At 47.1% G+C, this 21,661-nt stretch overlaps 1 protein-coding gene across 4 annotated transcripts in view; it reads right to left on the bottom strand.

Moving 5' to 3' along the window:
* Positions 1-2,011: 2,011 nt before the first annotated feature.
* Positions 2,012-21,661, bottom strand: part of FGF13 (fibroblast growth factor 13) — a 190,093-nt gene continuing 170,443 nt past the window's right edge. For all 4 annotated transcript variants that reach the window (XM_030967389.1, XM_030967386.1, XM_030967390.1 and 1 more), the window contains 2 exons: positions 3,995-4,193; positions 2,012-3,535 (listed from right to left, as the gene is read on the bottom strand). In XM_030967389.1, coding sequence (XP_030823249.1) covers positions 3,399-3,535; positions 3,995-4,193 — 336 coding nt within the window. In that variant the 3' untranslated portion in view covers positions 2,012-3,398. The remainder of the gene's footprint in view (positions 3,536-3,994; positions 4,194-21,661) is intronic.

The raw sequence follows: 21,661 nt of genomic DNA on the forward strand, positions 1-21,661 counted from the left end.
CCCTGGGTGTGCCACAGCATCCCTGGGCACCACAGCATCCCTGGGTGTGCCACAGCATCCCTGGGGGCGCCACAGCATCATCCCTGGGTGTGCCACAACATCCCTGGGGGCACCACAGCATCCCTGGGGGCACCACAGCATCCCTGGGTACCACAGCATCCCTGGGTGTGCCACAGCATCCCTGGGTGTACCACAGCATCCCTGAGCTAGCAGGAGGGTCTGCAGGGGGCTGCAGGAGGGCTGCTCCTCCCTGGACTCCCCTGGACACACCTCAGGCTGGCAGTGAGCTGCTTCCATCGTGCTGGCGAGGAACGGGGCTGAGCAAGAGGCCACGGAGACACAACCATGCTGAGGTAGCATGAGGAAAATCAAACTGAAAATCAACACAGGTCTCTGTGCTACAGAGAGCAGCTCTCCCCTCTCTGGCTCAGCCCCAAACCAGGCCAAGCAACAGGGCTGGAGCCCTGCAAAGGCCCCTGAGGAGCCAGCTCTGCCAGGGCTCCCAAGGCAGCAGTGAGGGCTGTGCTCCTGCCTGCAGGGCTGCCCTGTTCCTGGGCTGGGCTGGGTTTCTCTGCTAGCCCTGAGTGCTCTGGGGCTCTGCCAGGTGAAGCCCAGCTGTGTCAGAAGCTGCTGGGAGGGGGTGGGCAGCACTGCTGGAGGGGCAGGCACGGGAGAAGGGGCAGGTGAAGGCATCCCCACCCAGGCAATGCCAAAGGGCCCAGGACCCCGTGGTGCAGGTGCTCAGTGCTCACAGGAGCTTTGGGCTTGGAGCCACAGCAGCCCCATGGCTCTTCCTTACTCCGGGTGTGCATCTTCCTGCACTCTGCCACTCTGTGGCACAGCAGAACAGCTTTACCACTGCCTCTATGCTCTGACAGACCAGCATCCAAACTGACATTGCCCCAGCATTCAGCAGGTTTCTCAAAGGAAGGTATTATCCAGAAGAAAATCTGTGTAACTTTCTAATTTATGGGTGCTGAAATATTCCCCAAGGACATCCCACATTTAGTTGAAGGGCAGAGATGATCCAGAGCCACTGAGTTATCAGAACCTCTGGAGCAATCATGTCCACATCTTCAGTTTTTTAAGGATTTCTGCAGTGCCGGATGTGCTCCCACTTTCTTCACCCTATAGAAAGGGGTGACCTGGGGAAGCCTGGCCCCTCTAAGAGCAGGCCAGAGCTCTTCACTTGCTATTTGCCATGAAACAACAAATCTGGAGGTTTGATCTGAAACAATCTCCTCCCCTCCTCTCTCAGCCCTGACCTTAAAGCTGGTTTAATTCCAGCTCGGTCAGGGGGAGGAACACAGAGCAGACAACAAAACATCTCACTTGCATTTCAGCCTAACATTTAGGGGCAGATTTTTGCCTCCATTTCCATTATTGTCTTCCAGAACTGGTTCTTCAGCCACCCAGGATGAAAACTTGTCCCTGCCAGGACTTCTTGGAACACCCTGACAAATGAAGCTCACCTGTCAGAGCTGCCTGGATGCTGCAGATGAGCAAAGTTTTCCTGGAAAGTTTTTCTCGAGAGAGAAAAGGTAGGAGAGAGAGATGGTCCTCCCCCAGGATTGCTGAGCCTCCCCAGGAGTGCTGAGCATCCCCCAGGAGTGCTGAGCATCCTCAGGTGTGCTGAGCATCCCCAGGAGTGCTGAGCCTCCCCAGGAGTGCTGAGCATCCCCCAGGTGTGCTGAGCATCCCCAGGTGTGCTGAGCATCCCCCAGGATTGCTGAGCCTCCCCAGGAGTGCTGAGCCTCCATCCAGCAGGGCTGGAGCTGCCAGAGGGGGCACACAGGGAGCAGGGGTGGCTCAGGGCACAGAGGGGCAGCTCAAGGGGCCAGCAGCTCAGCTCAGCTCAGGGCTCATTCCCAGGGCATGGGGACACCAAGTGTGGCTGTGTTTGAGTATCTCAGCTGGGCACACGCAGGACCAGCTCTGACAGCGCCCTAAAGCAAAGAAAGTTTGAATTTCTGTATGTATGGCGTTACAGGGAATGACCATCACACAGAAAGATTTTGAACATTAATTACAATTAATTTTGAACATTTTGTAACTCTATAATTTAATTGCCAACCCTTTTCCCTTCAAATTAACCATGGATGTACAGCATACAATCAAACAAGCTTTTGTAAAAAGTACATCTTAATATAAATAGTTTATTCAGTGCATGGTTGTGTATACAACAAATAATAAACAACTTTTTTGTACCAGGCAGAAAACTGCCTGCACAGAACTAATTCAGTTTTGGAGCACAGAATCCAACGATGATTAATGCACAAAATCTGACACATCATGCAACTCTATGCCAATATTCCAACTTTCTCCCATGCAACAGACATGATGACCTAAATGGAAACCTAACTACATTTTTTAAACGATTGTTTCCAATAGCAGTATAAGTATATGTTGTTTAGGGGTAACCTGTCCTAACGCTTCCTCCTACACAATACTCACGTGCCCGTTACAGTGAAAGGACTTTTACAAATAAGACGTTTCTTATAAAAAAATTAAGTCACCTTAATTCCACAGTTTCTGTCTTTAGAAAAGAAGCCACAACGATAGTTTAACATGACACACAAAATGGAATTAAGAGAAATCTACACTGGAGGATAATTTTATCCCTTTCTGTTAACTTCCACTTGGGATGACAAAACAACTCAATTCCTACAGACTGGGGTTAGCACAAGAACTTTACCAGAAACTACAAATCTATAAAAATTTATATTTCATTGTGTTTAAAACCACAAGAACACTGTTTGCTTGAGCCTGAGACACCAACTCTCAGTTCCAACCCTGAATTTTGAATTATTTTTTTAAAGACATAGCTTTAAAGACCCATTGGAGTTCAGAAATCAAAAAGTTGCACTATTCCAAATTAAAGGATACATTTTTTTTATCAAGCCTTAGATATAAAACGGTAAGCCAAGGAAACAACAGAGTTTACATATTTGTTTTTTGTTTGCCCCTATAAAACATACAAGCATTAAAATTTCCTTTGAAGAGCAAAAGTGGTCTTTTCTGAGTTGGAAAGCAAATTCTTATCAGCAGTGAATGCTGTGAAATGTTTTTGTTTCATTTTCCACAAAGCATAGGAGAGAGAGAAAAAAAGAGAGAAGGAAAAAGTGAGAGAGAGAAAGAGCTGGACATTTCTTCTCGGAGGCTTTCCCACAGCTGTGTCTGCTGCTGTCCAACTGCCTTGTGGTGTGCACAAGCACATTCTACATGCCTGGGGATTATCCTTTGCCAACCAGAAGATCTAATGGCTGATAACGGGTGACCTATGTGAGCTGGTGCCTTGTCCTGGGCACCTGAGGGTTTGGATGAAAGACTGCGAGTAAGAATTCAACTGCATCCAGAGGTAAGGTTCTTTAGAGAGCACTTGGCTGGCCTCAACCTGGCTACGTGGACTCGTTTTGGCTCATGGATTTACCCCCGTTTAGCACTCCTGAAACGCTTCTGCTCTTTGTTGGGGTGCCACTTCCAGACCTGGAGAACTCTGTGAGATCGTGGAGGGAAGGCTCTTTGTACATGGCCACTGCAAGGCAAGAGAGAGCAGAACATCAGCACAGCTGGGGCTGGGGCAAAGCCCAGCTCTGACACGCTGGCATTGCTCAGCAACCTGCAATGCAACGAGAGAAACACCCAGGGCAAGGAGACCCCTTCCATTTCAAACACTCCCTGAGAACCTCTGAGACCCTCCTCAGTGGGCTGACATTTTACAGAAGGGGAAAACCACTCCTCCCTCTCCCACTGCACTTACACAACCCCGCAGGACAGACCTAAGCTGACAAAAATCACCATTTCCTTACAAACAGAGAAGAAGTACTGTCAGTAGTTGTGATTTAACCTGTTGGAACTCTGCTGAGACAAACACCACGTTACAGAACATTACACTCCTGTTACATAAGCAGCTGGACACATCAAATACATATGCACAGGAATTAAACACAACACAGTATCAGTTCAGATAAATGGAGCAAACCCAAGCAATTACCTTTTAAGGGTTTTGGAAGAAAGTGTGCTGCAGGTTTATTTTTCTTCACATGGTTTCCTTTCATTATTTCTCCTTCTTTGTTAAGACCCAAATACCAACCCCGGCCAGACTGTTGCTGTCTGTAGATCATTGAGGAATATGTCACATAGTAGTTTTCAAATACTGATTCTTTGAACTTGCATTCAGGTGTAAAATGTTCCTGTAAGAAAGCAACAGATCAATATGTGCAAATCTCACATCAGTTAAACGCATCCAACATCCACTGCTTTCTGAATGGTTAGAAGTCATACCTCTCATCCTCAACCACCCAGTTATGAAACATGGGTCCTACAAGTATTAACAAAGGAGTAACACAATTTGCAACCTGTGAAATGATGCTGTGAGCAGCTCTAAGTAGAATGTAATAAGATCTTTGTGAACAATGAGTAAAAAGTCAGAGGATTTATTGATTGGTGCAGCTAATGGATGTCAGGCAGACGCGAGCTGTGTCCCCTTGGGAGCAGCTGTGGTGCAGCCCTGCAGGCAGGAGAGCCCAAAGAGAGCTTTGTGCATTAATGCTGCCCTCAGCTGAGTGAGACACGGGGGCAGAGCAGAGCCAACATGCCAGCACTAAATGGTTTCTCTCCCTAACCCTAACAGCCCTGCCTCCTTCAGCCTTTGAACGTTACAAGTCCTGGCAACATCTCACCTATGGACTCTCAAATATGAAAGGGGAAGGGTTTGGTCTTTGTTACCATCTCAGTCGTGCCTCACTCTGCACCACAGAGCAGCCAGATGTTTGCTGGCCTCCCCCTTGTGAAGGCAGGGGAGCTGCCCTTGTGCTGACAGAACCCCACAGAGGCGTGAAAGAAAGGAGGAAAAACTGTGCTTGTATAATGATTGTAATTTTGATTTTAAAATATCACAGGAAATTAAATGTCTTAGGAGCTTAAGATATTCTTATCTAGTTTCTAAAATATTCTCATGTGAGAAAAGGATGGTATTAAAAAAAAAAAGAAACCCACCACTCTGCATTTTCTGCACATCTTTTGCTATTTTGTCTTTACAAGAGAAAGAAAAAAGCTTCCATTCTCTGACTGGCATTTGCTTCAACAAAGAATGTGAAGCAAGCAATTTTCTTCTTTTTTTTCCTTTAAGCTAATTGGTTGTTATTTACTTAATTGACAATTGGTTTCAATTGCTGTCAAATAGGGACAGTCATTGCATTTTTGTAAGATTTCTGCATAAAAGCCTTCCCTCACTGCTCTCTGCCCAGCACCAGCCATGGTAACAAAGACTATTGCAAGGGTATCATCCAATTAGCAGCAAAATGGAAAACTACACTGCTCCCACTGGCAGATTACGGCTTATGTACAGTAATTTGGAGCTGTTTTGGGTACAAAAGGCCCGCTTGTACACAGCAGCAGAGGGTCAGACTGCAAACAGAGCCCCAACATTTCCTCTGGAGCTCTCAGGTTCACCTCAGAGTGAGCAGCAGCCCTGCAGGAGCTGCAGGGGCTGGATCCTCTTGACACACACAAACACATCTCTCCATAACACACCCAGTTACCAGACACATTCCCTCCCCGGTGTTCGGGCCCCAAAGCAGAGCCCCTCATACCTGGGGCTGCCAGAGCCCCATGCCCTGTCTGCAGGCTGGCACATTCCCTATTCCCCCCCAGGTGTTTGGGCCCCAAAGCAGAGCCCCTCATCCCCGGGGCTGCCAGAGCCCCATGCCCTGTCTGCAGGCTGGCACATTCCCTATTCCCCCCCAGGTGTTTGGGCCCCAAAGCAGAGCCCTGTGCCCTGTTTGCAGGCTGGCACCTGCAGCTCAGCAAGGTGCCCTGGCGTCCCCTGCCCAGCCAGCAGCTCCCTGGGCAGCCCAGAGGCTGCAGGGCTCTGCCTGCCCCTGGCAGCCCCTGAGCAGCTGCTCAGCACTGCAGGCAGGCTCTGAGTGAGGAAGGGCAGCACGGGGCATCCCAGTGCAAATGGACGTCCCTGAGCCTGGCAATGCCAGCCCACCTGAGCATGGACAGCCCTTCCACGAGCACGCAGTTCAGGGTACAGTGCAGAGCAGCAGCTGCAGACTGGCCATCATGGCATCTCTGCTGTAAATTCTGTACCAATACACTGAGCAAGAGCTTGCTAAAGTCAGGAGAGGGCTGAGGGCCCCGTTAACACTGACACTTCCCAGCTCACACAGCCATGCAAGATTTATAAACACAAGTGTTGAATTCCAAGGCCAGGTTTTTCGGGTCTCTCAGCTGTCCTTTTAGTCCATCCTTCCAATGAAAACAATGCAAATGAGTTCTGGAAAGTCTGGTGTTATGGATACATTATTACACAAAACAGATGAAAAGAATTCTTTCTGTTAAACAGTATTTCCATCTCTGCTTACCTCAAAAGTCACTGATGATGGCACCTAAATGACAATAAATTGCAGTCACTCAAGCCCCTCACACATCTACCCTGAACACTGAATGAATGAATGAATAAATAAAAGGGAAAAGACAGTGCTGGGCTCTCTGTAGTCGTGACTCAGCCACGCTTAAGCGAGCAGGAAAATGAACTGTCAGGGGCTGCTTCTTGGTTTTGAGCTGATCAGCTGAACTCCTGAAAGGTTCCTTCATGAACAAATCTGTAGCTGCATTGAACATGTGGAAAATAATTAAAAAGTCATAATTTGGTGTATGATAATATGGAAAAAAGGCCTCGTGGCCTTTTTTATACACTTAGAGCAGCTGTATTTCCAGGCAGCTGACTAGATTACATCTAAAATAATTCAGGCTACATTACAGAATGCCAAGCCTGAAAGCTAAAATATCATAAAAGCCAATGTGGAATTCTTCCTGCTCTATTTGTGCAGAAGACATATCTGAGGCCAAAACCCCTCCAAATTATCAGCCATCACAGCCACCTACCCTGCAGGACTGCACGTTAATGATTCTGTGCTCCAAGGAGCCTGGAGCAGCAATTCAGCCTCCCCAGGACCCACAAGGGGCAGCCTGGGTGTGAGGAAGGAGTTCTGAGCCCTTGCTGGGATGCTCAGGGCAGGGGCAGGAGAAGATGTTTCCTCTCTGCCATTTATTGCATTCTGAATTTGCACTGTGGATACCATCAGCAGGGGCCACCACCAACGTCTTCAGGTCATGAGCTCAGGACTGGGTTTGTTCAATGTTTCTCTCACCACAGGTCAAATATCCTGCAGCAGGATATTAAAACAATCCCAGATTGTTCAAATATTGTTCTGGGATTGTTCAATCACAGATAGAACAAACCCTACAGCAGTTTATTAGAAGAATCACAGATTTTGTTCAGATGGACTTAGTGCTAGAGGCATGAGTAAACAGCAAGAAAAGAAAATTGAACTTTGAAAAGTATTCAAGAAAAGTATTGTGTACTTGGGAAACTTGGAAAATGTTCTTATATATTGAGCATGTAATTATATTCCTTGTGATCAATGACTATGTCTGTGTACAGGATTTATCCTTTATTTTCTCCACTTAATGAAAATTGGATTTTTTTTTCCCTCCATATCCCAATTTCTTTCAGAACTATAATGTAGCCCAGGATTCCATTTTATAATCATGAATTTTTGAAGGAGCCTCGTTAAGGCTCCAGAGTAGTGATTTTCTGCATCAGTGAGCCTGCCTTTTTTTATTAACAGAGATTGATTTTCCCCATCTTGGCATGTGAAGTTCCAGGGTGTATCCTCTGGACCATCACCCTGTAATGTGCAGTGCCATCAGCAGCACAGGATGGGAACACTTCAGCTGTCATGTTACCAGGAGGAACAGCTTTTAGATCCCCAGTGCGAGCAGTCTGAAGGAGCTGGGATTTCCTGAGCCCCCAGAAGCCATTTGCTGCAGCAATGGAAAATGACAATTACCTTACAGCAATGCATTTTGTATCAGAGCAGCACATTTGCACAGACAGCTTCCAGTCCCCTGGTGCTGTCCTTGCTGCTGGAGTTTTCATGTTCTGAGGAGTCCTGGTGATCCAGTGGGAGCAGCTCCTGCTCTGCATGCACAGGTCCTGGGGGGCTCTTTGGCATTGTGACTGAACCCAACACAGCACAGACACCTTTTCCAGAAGGCTGGGGGGGCTTTGGGAACAGGCGATGGCTCAGCCCAGGGAGGAGCATCCCTCTGGCCATGCCCCTTGCAGGTGAGTTTGCACACACCCTGCAGGTGAATATTCACACACCCTGCAGGTGAGTTTCCACAGACCCTGCAGGTGAGTTTTCACACACCCTGCAGGTGAGTTTGCACACACCCTGCAGGTGAATATTCACACACCCTGCAGGTGAGTTTCCACAGACTCTCAGGTGAGTTTCCACAGACCCTGCAGGTAGCCCAAAGCCCTCAGGAGGGGCTGGCAGGCTGAACTAACTGCTACAGACAAACTACCAGCTGGTTTGGGGAACAATTCCCCTGGAGTTCACTTCAAGGTATGCCATAGGCATACCTAGGCCAAGGTATGGCCATACAACCACAGAAGGAACAAAATTAGATCAAAAATTATATAGAGAAGAGACACTGAATTTATTCAGGAAAACAACTTAATGACAGGAGTGATAGGAGGCAAAGCCTTCTGGAGAGTGATCCCAAACAACTCTACAGAATGGATTTTCCTTATTGCTAGTGCAATGAGCAGGAATTTATCAAGTGAAACACAAACCATCAGTGGTGTGTAAAATTATTTAGTGCAAAGCTTCTGTGAAGAGTACAATGGAGCCCAAAGAAGCAGCTGGATAACCAGGATCTCCAGAGAAAGATTTCAGGTTGTCACTAGGCATTCTCTGAATCCATGAGAAAAGCACTGAAAAGAGCCCCTAATGATTCCCTTGACATCATTCCTTTGCACAGCAAACCAAATGCACAAATTCAGGGAAAAATGCCCACAATGAACCGAAGTAGAAAACATATTAATTACAAATACAGAGATTCAGAGGTGTGAATTCTGTTCATTACTCTTTTTCTACCCTTATCAGTGACTCAGTTGAGCAAAAGTCTCCATCTCTGCCAGGTTTTTTAGTGGCCTTTAGGCCCATCAATAACCAACTATTTAAAGCTGGGTGCGTCACCTCAGTGTGCTCTGCCTGTCAGGATGTGCTGCTGGTGAGCCAAGGGAAACGACTCAGAGACTGTAAACAAGGCTGAATTTAACTGAGACAGGAACTATGCAGAATCATATTATTGCTCCCCTGTCTTTTGGTGATGCTTCACTTTACAGCTGTGTTGATGAACCAAAGCATTCCTTAACTGGGGCAGGAGCACTAAGGCATGACACATACAGAAGGAAGGCACTCTTCTGATTGCTGCAGGGGAAATTAATCCTGCTGGAAACAAACCTGTAATGGGGCTTAAAACTTCTGCAAGATGCCCAGGAATCCACCTCAGAGATGTCAAACACAGGTCCCTGTCCTGATCCATCCCACCAAGATCTGACATACAATTTACTTGGTATGAAGAAGGACAGGAGATCCACTTTACCCCAAATTCTTCTCTTCTCTATCATGTTTACCTTGATGATGCTGGAAGCATTGTAGAGGGAAACCTCTGCCATTACCTGAATGATCAAGTCTTACTGTAATCCATTCCAATGCTTGCACCCATCCTATTTCAATGTCTGCAGCTTTAGGAGGAGCACTCAGGTCACTGACGCAGCGCAGGCAGCTGCAGCAGGTCCCTCTGTGTGCAGGTATCAGTGTGGAACACACACCCCGAGCCCACTGGAGCATCACTCCAGCAGCCCTGGGGCTGTGCCAGCTGCTCAATCGTGCTCCCACTGAAAACCACCAGAGAACTCCCTTTTCCTCTCAGCAGGCTCTCAGTTCTCCCCAGAGCAGCCAATCCTTTTCATAATTTTCCTAAGCTCATTATCTCTGTTCCCTGCCACAGCAGCTTCCACAGGTGAATCCGGCAATGTGGAAAACATATTTAAAATGTGTCTGCTGTTGTTTTTTATCATAAGTACACTTCTCATCTTTTTTTTTTTTTTTCTTTTACAGCTTTCTACTCTCAGCTTTTAGTTTTGGAAAACAGCACATAAAAGTACTCAGTGTGCCTCTTCTGTGCCATTCATTACCCCACATCTCTCCATCGGGCCTCTGCTTATTCATCTCTTGTCTTAACTAAGCAGGCCTAATCTTTTTAAATCTCTTCTCATATGAAAGTTTCTCAGCGCCTTTAATCATTTTCATTACCCTTCACTGAATTCTTTCTTTTCCTCTATCATCTCCAGAACTGAAACACAACATTTAAGAAGAGGCTGCACCACTGAGTTGCATAACAGAGGTATTTTCAGTCATTTGTCTTATGACAAAGTAAAATGGACTTTGTTGCTCAACCTCACTATTGTGCATTTGTAGAAAAGTTCTCTATATTTTCAGCTGTCTCTGATAAATATAGTCCAATTTTATGGCATTTCTGACCCTCTGATTAGTCAGTGTACCCAAGCTTAAATACTAAAGGAAGGGAGAAAGATGCATAAAGCAGCTTGAACAGCTTTCTTCCCCAGAACTAGAGCAGAGAGCCTCAAAGATGCTAAGCAACCTATTTTATAACAAATCCATTATTACATAGATAACCTGCCAGACACTGCAATCAGATTTCCAGCAGTTATAATTGACATCAAATCCTGGTATTGTCAAATCTCTCCAACACAGCTGTTGAGCAGAATGTGCTCAACTCCCCCTGGCACTTGTGCAGCCCAGCCCAGGGCTCCCCATGCCCAGCCAGGCTCTGAGGAGCAGCAGGGCTGCTCAGAGCACAGGGAAGGATTTCCTGCTGCTCCTGGGTACAGGGCAGCAGCCCTGGCTGGGGAGATGGAAGAGATCTCTGGACTGACACCCATGACTTCATGCCCATTTATCTTAAAGGGCTGAAAACAATGATCTAATCAGTGTTTGCAGCAAGCCCTAAATCTCTCTGTTTAATTGCAAGCAGGGACATGATCCCTGCTGCAGTGGATGCTCCTAAATTCTCTGGAAAATCAAGAAAGCACACAGAGCTTTTTCTCTTTGGGGGAAGAGCAGCTGAATGAGCAGGAGTCAGAGCAAGAGGCGACAGTGCTGTACCCTCCCGTGGGAGCAGTGCTAGCAGGGGATGCTGCCTGTGCCAGCCTGGCAGAGCTCTGCCCAGCTCAGGCCATGCTTACCCTCCCGTGGGAGCAGTGCTAGCAGGGGATGCTGCCTGTGCCAGCCTGGGCCAGTCCATGGCAGAGGGATCCCCTCTGCTGCTCCCTGCTGAGTGCCATCCTGGGCTCCTGGGGCAGAGCTCTGCCCAGCTCAGCCTGTGCTCAGCCCAGCCCTCCCCAGCCCGCAGCAGCTCTGCTGACACTGGAGAAGAAGGATGGAGTCTGCAGCAGAGGAAGAGCTCAGCTGCTGCTGAACGAGCTCTTTTTCTGCACACCAGCAATTGCCTCTGCTCAGTGACTGCGAGAGGCTGCAAGAGGAAGATAAATACCAGCAGGAGCTGCAGGGAAGGAATAATGCCACACTACATCACACAGGCTCCTGCCTGGCTGTCAGCTGAGGGTGCTGCACAGCAAGAGCCAGCCCTGGCCATCTCTGGTCTCTGGCTCAGCCATCCCTCGGGCTGAGCTCTGCCCCAGCAGTGCCCCTGTGCTGTGCCCACGCTGCCCTGGGCACTGCCTGTGCTGCAGCTGCTCCCTCAGAGGAGCCTCCCCTACAGCAACACTGCCAAACCTATCTTGGGAACCCCCTGGAAAGCTTTGTAAAGTAATACATGCAGCAGAGGTTTTGCACTGGGATTATATACTAAAAAATAACACCAAGCTAACAGGCCTATTAATTAATCTCAGGCTTTTATTCTGAAGCATTACATGGCAAGCATAATTGTTAATATGGATAAAGTCAGTGTTGGGAACTTAAGCAGGATGTTACACTCAACAAAAGCAGTGACTCCTTCAGAACCCGATGCAAAACGTGTTTTAACCAAGGCAAACATTACCCGTGCCTTTACTGCATTTTGGTTAGCTCCTAATGTTCAGGTAGCCTGCAAAGACACACAGCCCTCTTGCTTTAAGAAACCTAGGATATTTGATATTTGTCACTATTCATTCAGCTCACTTAATACAAAGAGTAAATATACAAACTGAGATTAATAATAATAATGTGAATGTCAGAGGTTCAGGGAAGTGGTTAGCTCCATCCTGACCAAAGCAGCACCTCTGTCTGACCAAATGGTAATGAGACCTTTTCAAATGAGCTTGATTTACTGAAATCCGCTCATTCATGCGTGCCATGGGTGGATGTTTTTCAAACCTCAGCAGGCTGGCAGTGCCAGGGCATTACTGGCAGCCAAACCCTGCTTCTTGATACAGAGCATGATGCTCCTTGGAATCTGTGCACCCTCACAGCTCCCTGCATGATGCTATTGACCATATGCTGCTAGGGGATCTCAGAGGGATGTTTGTATCAGAGATGGCAGCTCATTGTGAGATCCGAGAGATTTCAGATGGCAAAACCTTCAGGAACGAGGTAATAAAGGATTATACATGGGAGATGAGGTACAAGAGTGGCCCTTTACTTGAGAGCTGATGCTGACTGGTAGAACACATTTGCTTCAGCAGGTGGAGACCCCACCTACAAAGGGACACATGCAGAGCACAGCTAAATCTCCTGTAAATGACATATATACACCTCGTGAGCAATTTAAGTTTTGGGAAAGTTTTCCAGCACTTGTATGTCCTCTTAGCAGGCCTCCAGCAAGCCACCGGAGCCAAGAAATAGCCCTGACCTTCCAGGAGACAGCCTGAGCACACAGATAAGCTCACAAGGCTCTGGTTTCTTTCTCCCACAGTGATAGGGACTTTGCAAAGGCCTGTCACTTGGCTGCTGTGTGACTCCCTGCTGCCCCTGGGCTGTGGAAAAGATTACTCTGGAGCCAGACTTTTGGGAGACACCATGCTGCTGTTGTCTAAGCAGCAGAGGAGAAACAGGTCCCTGCTAAAACACTTGCAAACCTAATTTAAACCTGGAAGACATCCAAATGTCTCTGGGAGGTACAATTTAAAACCCTGACCTAAGATAGCCTGGACTGCAATCACAGATTTCTGGGAATGCTGTGGGACACTTGCTCCATGAATCAAACACTGCAGCTCTCTGTATTATAACCTTTCTACAGAAGAGCTGTTCTGAGTTCTCTCACAGAGAAAAAAATAGAAAAATGCTAAATTCAAACATAGGTATGACCACTACCTGACTTGGACATCTACTCCAGCAAGTCTCTCAGGTTTCCTGAGAATTTGAGTCAAAGAACCCTTTCCATCATGTCCATGTCCATGTCCATCCCCATCTGCCTGACAGTGTTACCTGTTGAACAGACAGGGAGCTCCCTGAAAGGATTTAGGAGGGTTTGAGTGAAATCTTTGTCCCTGAGTTACACAAAAAGGTGAATAATGTGAACACTTTGATTTGAGAACTAGAGCTTGTGTCTCTGGCTCAGAAAGTTTTAAGCACAGCTGAAACAAAGAGCTGGCAGGAGATTACCAGATGCTGGGTACTGTACCACAAGGAGGAATCTGAAAGCCAGGTCCCAGGTTTGCTTTGAGAAGTACTGCTGTATTTTTGCTGAGGTATCTGAAGGGCGTGGGATCAGCTCTGGCTCTGAGCTGTGGCTCTCCACGTGCAGTCACAGCTCCTGCAGCCAGCCAGCAGCGAGCAGAGCAAAGCCAGCCTGCAGCTGAAGCACAAGGGTGAGCCTGTCCATCACCAAAGGTGATCATCTCTCCATTTCCCCCTGCCTGATCTCCCATCCCCCTGCCCAGGGATCCCTGCCCTGATCCCTGCCCAGCCTGTGCCCAGAGGGAGCAGCTGCTCGTGTTACAGCAGCACCACCCAAAATTATCACCTGAGCAGGGACTCTGCACTTTCATTACAGCGCAATGTTCTTAGAGTTAGTCCTAGGTGGCTTTGCCTAGGATTAATTGGGTCTACAAACTAATTACTTTCTGCAGGTTATAGCAGTTTGTCTGCTGTCTCTTGTCTTTTTAAGCTCCTGCTGGTGAGATTCAGCTCTTCACATCAGTGTCTCCCACCACTGGATGTTGTTGTCGAAGAGCAGCTGCTGGCAGAGCTACAAACACAGCCAGGAAAGCCCAGAATGCAAACTGGAAAATGATGAGGAAGAAAAGGATTCACTTCCTCCCCTACATTTTGCAAAGCCATTACCTGTTTTTGACTGGCATTTCCAACTTGACACTGGGAACTGCTAAAGCATTTACATAAGATTGCAAAAATGCACACATTATCACTGCAGGAAGCACTTAAAATTTAAGATAATTATATAGTATGGAAACCATTTCAAAGGACTCAAACAAAATAACAACTAATTCTAGAGAGTCACCCTTTAAGATGATTATTACTCTGCACTGCCGCTGATCTCCCACTAAAAAAATCCTTCTCTTTACAATTATATGCACATTATAAATTCCTACTTTGTTCTTCCACCATCAAGCTCCTACAGCTGCCACTGACAAATTTGCATTCTGCGAGAGCTTAACGAGACAAGCAAAACCTCCCCACTGGGAGCGGAGGTGAAGCACACGAGTGCCAGGCTCAGGGCCACGCTCCCTTCCCGGGCCCCTGCAGCACAGGGGATTCCTGGCAGCACCTGCCCTTGCTCTGCTGTGTCAGCAGCAGCAGCAGCAGAAGGAACCCCAGCTGGAGTCCACAGGCAGGGTGATCCACAAGGACCTGTGGGGGAGCCCCTGTGCCCCCTCCCTGCTGTGCTTGCAGCCCTCTGGAACCTGGGCTGCTCCTCACCTGTGCAGGTAACAGAAAGCAGGGAAACAAAGCATTTAGTCAGCTGCTTTCCAGACCAAACCACCCCATTTCAGCTGAAGAAAGCTGCCATGGGAAGGGAGAAGCACACCTGTGAGGTGGAACTGTTGTGCCCCAGCAGCCTCTGTCCACCTCCTGCTCCCACTCCCCACTGCTGCTCTGCCTCCTGCCCCACTGCTGCCCTTCTCTTGTCTTTTCCACAAGTATCCCAGGGAAAAAAGATAAAACATTCTGCCTAGCTCTATTGCTCAAAGCAAACTCATCTGGGGAAAAACTTATCTGCCAAAGGCTAATATGTTTTTATTGGATATCTGCTAGGAGAGATTTACAGAAGCTCATGCCAAAGTCAAACTCTATTTTTTTTCCCCCACAGCAAGGGCAAAAGTACAAACTGAACTCAGAGCAAATGAAATTTTCTTGTCCCAGATATTATGGAGACTTACCAAAGTCCCATACGAAGTCTCTGACTTAATGGACAACAGAAAGTGTTTTCTGAGTCTAATTATTGGAAATAACAGCAGCGAAAAGAGCTGGAACTTTCCCACAAACTTCAGCCTGACAAAGAAAACTGATATATTTAAAATCTTGTATTTGGACAAAGTACAGAGTAAATTAAAACAGTGTCTGGTAATGGGAAGTGCAGCCACTCCATTAATAGGTGCTGGGCTGCTGCAGGTTTTCCACACAACTGTGTCAAACAAAGCAGAGCACTGGAGGTCACTGGAACCTGAGCAGTGCTGAAAAAAGACAGAAGAGCCAAGTGATGGTCTGGATGTGATCTGTGGACAGCACCTGCTCTGACCTCTCCCATCAGGCAGCCCCATCTGGGGTCAGCCACTGCTGGTGCCAAATTCCAGCGTGCCTGGGCCAGAGCCAGGCTCAGGGACAGCCTGCGAGCTGAGCACACTAAAAGGAGCCAACACCAACTGCAATGCCCTGCTCTGGCAGACAACAGCGATTACACCTGTTAGAAGTAATGAATGTTTGCACTCCACTGTGAGAATGAGGACTACTAAATAATATCTGAGTGTAATCACATTACCATATTGAAGTGTGCACAGAGAAAATAGTTTTTAAAAAGAGATTCACCTTCCCTGCTCCCAGCAGCTGCAGCCAGTGTGATGCAAGAATGCTGAGGGCTGAATTACTTCTGCAGACAGGAAAATGATTTATATATTTTTAAATAAATAATGTGATTTATTAAAAAAAGGCTTATAACCTAAGAATTGAATGATGTATAGACTAGTTAATCATTGGGGTTTTAATGTGATACCTCTAAAGTATGCATACAGGTCAGTGATTTACTAATAACCTACTCTTACAACAGGCACACAGACAGAGATGCAAAGCACAACAGGTTTAAACCCTTTAAACCCCCCATTTCCATTCTCACTGCTGTATAAAAAAAAGAAGTATTTAAATTAAGTTGGTTTTATTATCCCTTTTTAAGTCTTAGTCCATTACTGGGCTATGTTTTAGCACAGCACATAAATAAATCAGCCTTTCATTGCCAGAGATCCTTACAATATTGTTGTTCATTTACTTTTAGTTTTCTGGATATGCTGGGCATATCCCAAGCATGCAAAAAGGATCGACTTGCCCTAAGAAACTCCAGATCAAAAATAAATATGATAAAGATGAAAAAGCATTCATCAGAGGCAGCAGGAAATGAGGGGAGCAGAGCAGGGCAGAGCCAGGCAGCAGTGATGGAATGCTCAGAACTGTATTTAAAAAGCAAATCCTTGGAGCTGAAGTGCATCTCAGCTCCAGCAGCAGCTCCAGCACTCAGGGAGCTGCTGGCAGTGCTGCAGTGCTCCAGGAATGTGCTCTCCTGCTTCCTCACCGCCCTGGCTCCCTGCGTCTCTCCTGGCTCTCACAAACAGAGCCTGGCTGCCAGCAGCACCTCCCAGCACTCAGATGTCATTCCCACACGAGCACTTTCACAAAGAAGGAAATGAAAACCCAGTTCTTCCATGTTTTGCTCAAGGCTAAGGAGGAATTTATTGCCGAGCATGGATTAAAACCCAGAACACTTCTTGCACCACTGCTGTTTTCAGTACAGACTTTTCCTGTCTGTGCTGCCTCCACCAAGCTCTCAGCACACTGAGGGTAGGATGAGTCTTGAGGCTCTATTGGTTTTTAAATCTGTGAAATGCCCTGAAATAGCCCCAGTACCTGCACTCTCCTTACCCCCTCCTGCTACTTTGGCAAACCTGTGTTTTGCCCTTTTCTGTCCATCAGAAGGGATGGGGCTACCCCAGCAGCAAGGTGCCACCATGGGTTCAGGAAGCAGTTGGGCACTGCCCTAGAAAGCTTCTCCAGGCACTGCCAAAGGAGTCCACGGGGTGCTGGGGGGAGAATCAGAGGGAGGAGCTGCTGGGGATCACTACTCCAGTAAAGCATGGCTAATGTGCATCACCAGTTGCCCACTGCAACAGTTACAGTCTGTAGCTACAAGTAAGTCAAGTACTTTATTTGTGTAATTACAAGGAACTGATCCCTGGGGGTCATACAAATAATTCAGTATACTAGCAAAAAATGAGGTTTCTGAGAACATTTACACTAGTATAATCTGATGGGATGCAGAGTTCTGGAAAATAAATGCCAAAGGGGATGAAAAAAGAGCTAAAGCTAATTTATTTTTTAAATCAAATTAATATTAGCATTTTTTTTTGGTCTGTATTTGCTCAGCTTTAAGGAATAGCCTCTTTGCTTCTTTGTTGCTATTTGTTTTTCTTGGGCAATGTATCTCAACCTGAGGAATTGTACCCAAGGTTCAGCACAAGTGCCAAGGAGGGAAATGCAGTTATAACAAAGCCACACTGCACACTACATGTGGGAGGCACCTCTGTCCATCAGCCTTTCCAGGAGCTTCTGCAAAATAACCCCTGTTATTAAACTAATCACCTTGTGTCAAATGGCAGAGTGACAGCAGAGAAAATTTACCTGGGTAATAAGTCAGCAATAAAGGTACGCCCAGGGAGGAGGAAATGAGGCTGCTGCAGACACAGCAATAACACCGAGGAGCAAAATCCAATATTGGAACAGATAAAAGTTCTCCATCCCAATATTCCTCCGTGACAAGTATGAAACAGTATGCAAAGAACAAGGGGGAAAGATGAAAGATAGCAGCAAGAAAAGGCCTTTGAGAGGTGAGCTAAGAGGTAACGAATGCCTGCATGGAGAGCAGGTGAGGAGAGGGCAGGGCTGGGAGCTCAGTGCCCCCTGCTCGGATCTGCGGGGCCAGGGCTGCTCCCATCCCCATCCCATCCCCATCCCCATCCCCATCCCCATCCCCATCCTCATCCCCATCCCATCCCCATAGCCTGGCAAGGGGCAAGCAGGACTGGGAGCTCAGTGCCCCCTGCTCAGATCTGCGGGGCCAGGGCTGCTCCCATCCCCATCCCCATCCCCATCCCCATCCCATCCCCATCCCCATCCCCATCCCCATCCCCATCCCCATCCCATCCCCATAGCCTGGCAAGGGGCAAGCAGGGCTGGGAGCTCAGTGCCCCCTGCCCAGCTCTGCAGGGCCAGGGCTGCTCCCATCCCCATCCCATCCCCATCCCCATTCCCATTCCCATCCTCATCCCCATCCCATCCCATCCCATCCCCATTCCCATCCCCATCCCCATCCTCATCCCCATCCCATCCCATCCCATCCCCATTCCCATCCCCATCCCATTCCCATCCCCATCCCCATCCCATCCCCATCCTCATCCCCATCCCATCCCCATAGCCTGGCAAGGGGCAAGCAGGGCTGGGAGCTCAGTGCCCCCTGCCCAGCTCTGCAGGGCCAGGGCTGCTCCCATCCCCATCCCATCCCCATTCCCATCCCATCCCCATTCCCATTCCCATCCCCATCCCCATCCCCATTCCCATCCCCATCCCCATCCCCATCCCATCCCCATTCCCATCCCCATCCCACCCCAGCCTGACAAGGGGCAAGCAGGGGCTGGGCTGGCAGGGCTGACGAGGCAAGCCAGAAACAAAATGTGTGGCACTGACATGTTTCCTAACAGCACTGACAGATTTTAATAAGCAAGCTATTCTTCAGTTTTGATTTGAGGTGTATATAATTAGGTAATGTGGGTGTTGAGTGATAAAACCCACAAGAAATACACAAATTAGAAGCACTGATTTTTTTTGAAACCATGGCCTGCCTGTTTCAGACTAAGTGGCATGACCTATTTTTATTGTATTATTATATTTGGAAAATAAAAGGAAAACTTTTCTTTTTCATCTCTTCTTCAGCATAGGAAAGATTGGGGACAAATGATACTGCTCTTTTAAGTTCTCCTCTTTCAAAACTTAAGAACCTTTATTTGTCGTTTGAGTTCTTTTACTTTTTTCTTTTCTTTTTCTTTTTCTTTTACTGGCTGCTTCCTAGAAGAGACGAGATCTATCTAGATTTTCCAGTAATCACTTTCCAGTGATCCAGTGAATCTCTTTCACTTTTCCAGAAATCACTTTTTCCAGATTTTCCATTAATCACATTCACAAACTTCCCTACAAACTCAGTTAAGTATTTCTCTATTTCAGATTTCAGTAAGACCAGGGAAAGCCACAAATATTCTATGACTGCTGACCAAAAGCATGAATTTACAATGGATTTCAAGAATGTCCTTTTGAAAGGAATAGGACTGCTCAAAAAAAAAGGACCCTCTCTGAATTTTCGGGCAAGATCTTTCCACGGGCTCTGAAAGTGAAATATCCAGTACAACCTTCTGTACAGCCTTAGGAGTTCCTACTCCTCACTGTCACCACTAATGGGTTGGGCAGGAGATCAATACAGTAACTGCACAAAATATAAATTTCTGTCTATCTCAGGAATTTAATCAATTCCTTTAAAATAAGGTAGATTATCTTAATTAAATTTATAACGTGCAGTCCTTTGGTGTGCAGGACAATGTCTTGTTCCAGTATCTTCCCCATCTTTCATTCAGGCCTGCAGTGGCCACTAAGTCACCAATTGCCTTTTTCAAGCACGTTATCATCTCTCCATCATGTGCATGTTCTGTAATGACCCCTCCTTATCTCTGCTGCCTGCTGTGGACAAAGCCCAGCGTTATTGCTGCCCAGAGCTGCACTGCGCAGGGCTGAGCAGGGACGGTTATGAGGCACTATCAGACTCCAGCCTGTCCTGCACACAGTGCCAGGGCTCGGGGCAGCCCTTCCCCGTCCTGCTGTGTCCCAGGGCTGCCCTCAGCAGCACAGGGCTGGCCCTGCCGTGCCCCCAGCTGGGCACAGCCTGCCCTGAGCCTCCTCAGGCTTCTCTCCAAAACTCACTCACCTCTTCCTGCATCCTGGTAAGCTACAGCCAACAAAAACAAATCTAGTCCCATGGGAAACACCAGGACTACAGAACCTGTTCTTATTTCAAATCGGTGTGAAGCACACCAAAATCCTGGATTTTTCACAACACAAAATATTAGAAATCATCTCCTGATACTGTTAAAATGCTACATTTAGGCTATTTTACAACAAAAGACTGAAATTGCCATTTTGAAATGGGGTTTTTTTAGCCTTAATAGTAGTATTTTCATAGACTCTTCTCAGAAATTTTAGAAATCAAAACTTGAAGCTTTTCTTCTGGATACACCCATCTATCTCCCAGCTTTCTCTCCTGAAACCCATTTTCCTGAAGTCTTTGTTTATCCTTATGGATGAACAGCCTTGCTTTGCAGATGTCTCCATACAGCACCTCATCCAGAGCATCCCTGATCCTGGTTCCCCAAAGATCTTCTTAGAGCTGTCATCCATTCAAATTCATAATAGCAGTGATTAATAGGAATAAGGATATAAAGCCAGCAGCAACAAGAGCTTAGTGGGAATGCTATACTTTTAAATGAAAGCTGATTAGTCTCAGCTGTTCCTTCTGGCTAACGCTGAGCTGTAATACTTCTTGATTCCATCTGCTTTACTGCCTGGCCTTTTGTAGGGAAAAGATCATTTTTATTTTTATGACTGGGAAGGCAAAGTATCAGCATTTTTAGTGACCCTCGAAGCTATAAGGACTCAGGAACAGGTATTGTTACCAAGAATCTGCCCAAAAGTTCCCTTTTTATTTCACTGCCTTTTGACTTCACATGCAATTGCAGCCATGGAGAACCTGGCGAGTCCCCATGTCCTTCTGCTGACTCATCTGCAGAGCCAATCTTGCCAGCAGTGATGGCAGTGACCCCCTGAGCCCCAGGGCTGGGAGCTGTGAGCAGGGAAATGCACTGCTCAGTGTCTCATAACCCCATTCAAGGGCCTCACCACTGTCCTTGGGCTGACTGGCAGACAGAAAACATCTGTCTCATTTAATGACTTCTCCTGATGCCTTCCAGATCTCAGCAAGTTTGAGAGGTTGCCCCTTATGCACTTAGAGCACATTTCCCAATTAAGAGCAGAGCAGATTTTATAGTCAAGTGGGAGATTTGCAGTAACTATTGTAACTCAATTGTAAAGAAGATCTCCAGAGCTTTATCAAGTTTTTCTTTGAAAAAATTAATCTTGGTAAGAAAAAGCAGAATTTTAACCTGCACAGCAGCTTCCCAGACGAGCTCTGCCCCAGCCATGCCTTCTCCTGGTCCCACCCAGAAGGTTGCAAGCTGTGCCCAAGGGCTCAGGGTGCAGAGCTGCAGCCACTTCTGGCTGTCACCAGGGTAAACAAGGACAGATTCCCAGAGTAACTGCTGAAGAGGCTGACCTCGAAGAGCACAGGCTTTGTCTGAGTCACAGGAGAACCTTCCTCACAGGAAAGCACTTTGAAGGAGGTCGTAACTTAGCCCTTATCACTTCTTGATGGAAAAAAGAAAATGCTTTTACCAGTTAATGGCTCAGAAAAGTGCATGACTGGTTACTGTAACCACAACAACATATTCAAAAGCAGT

Source organism: Camarhynchus parvulus, chromosome 4A (genome assembly GCF_901933205.1).
Source record: "Camarhynchus parvulus chromosome 4A, STF_HiC, whole genome shotgun sequence".
Taxonomy (NCBI): domain Eukaryota; kingdom Metazoa; phylum Chordata; class Aves; order Passeriformes; family Thraupidae; genus Camarhynchus; species Camarhynchus parvulus.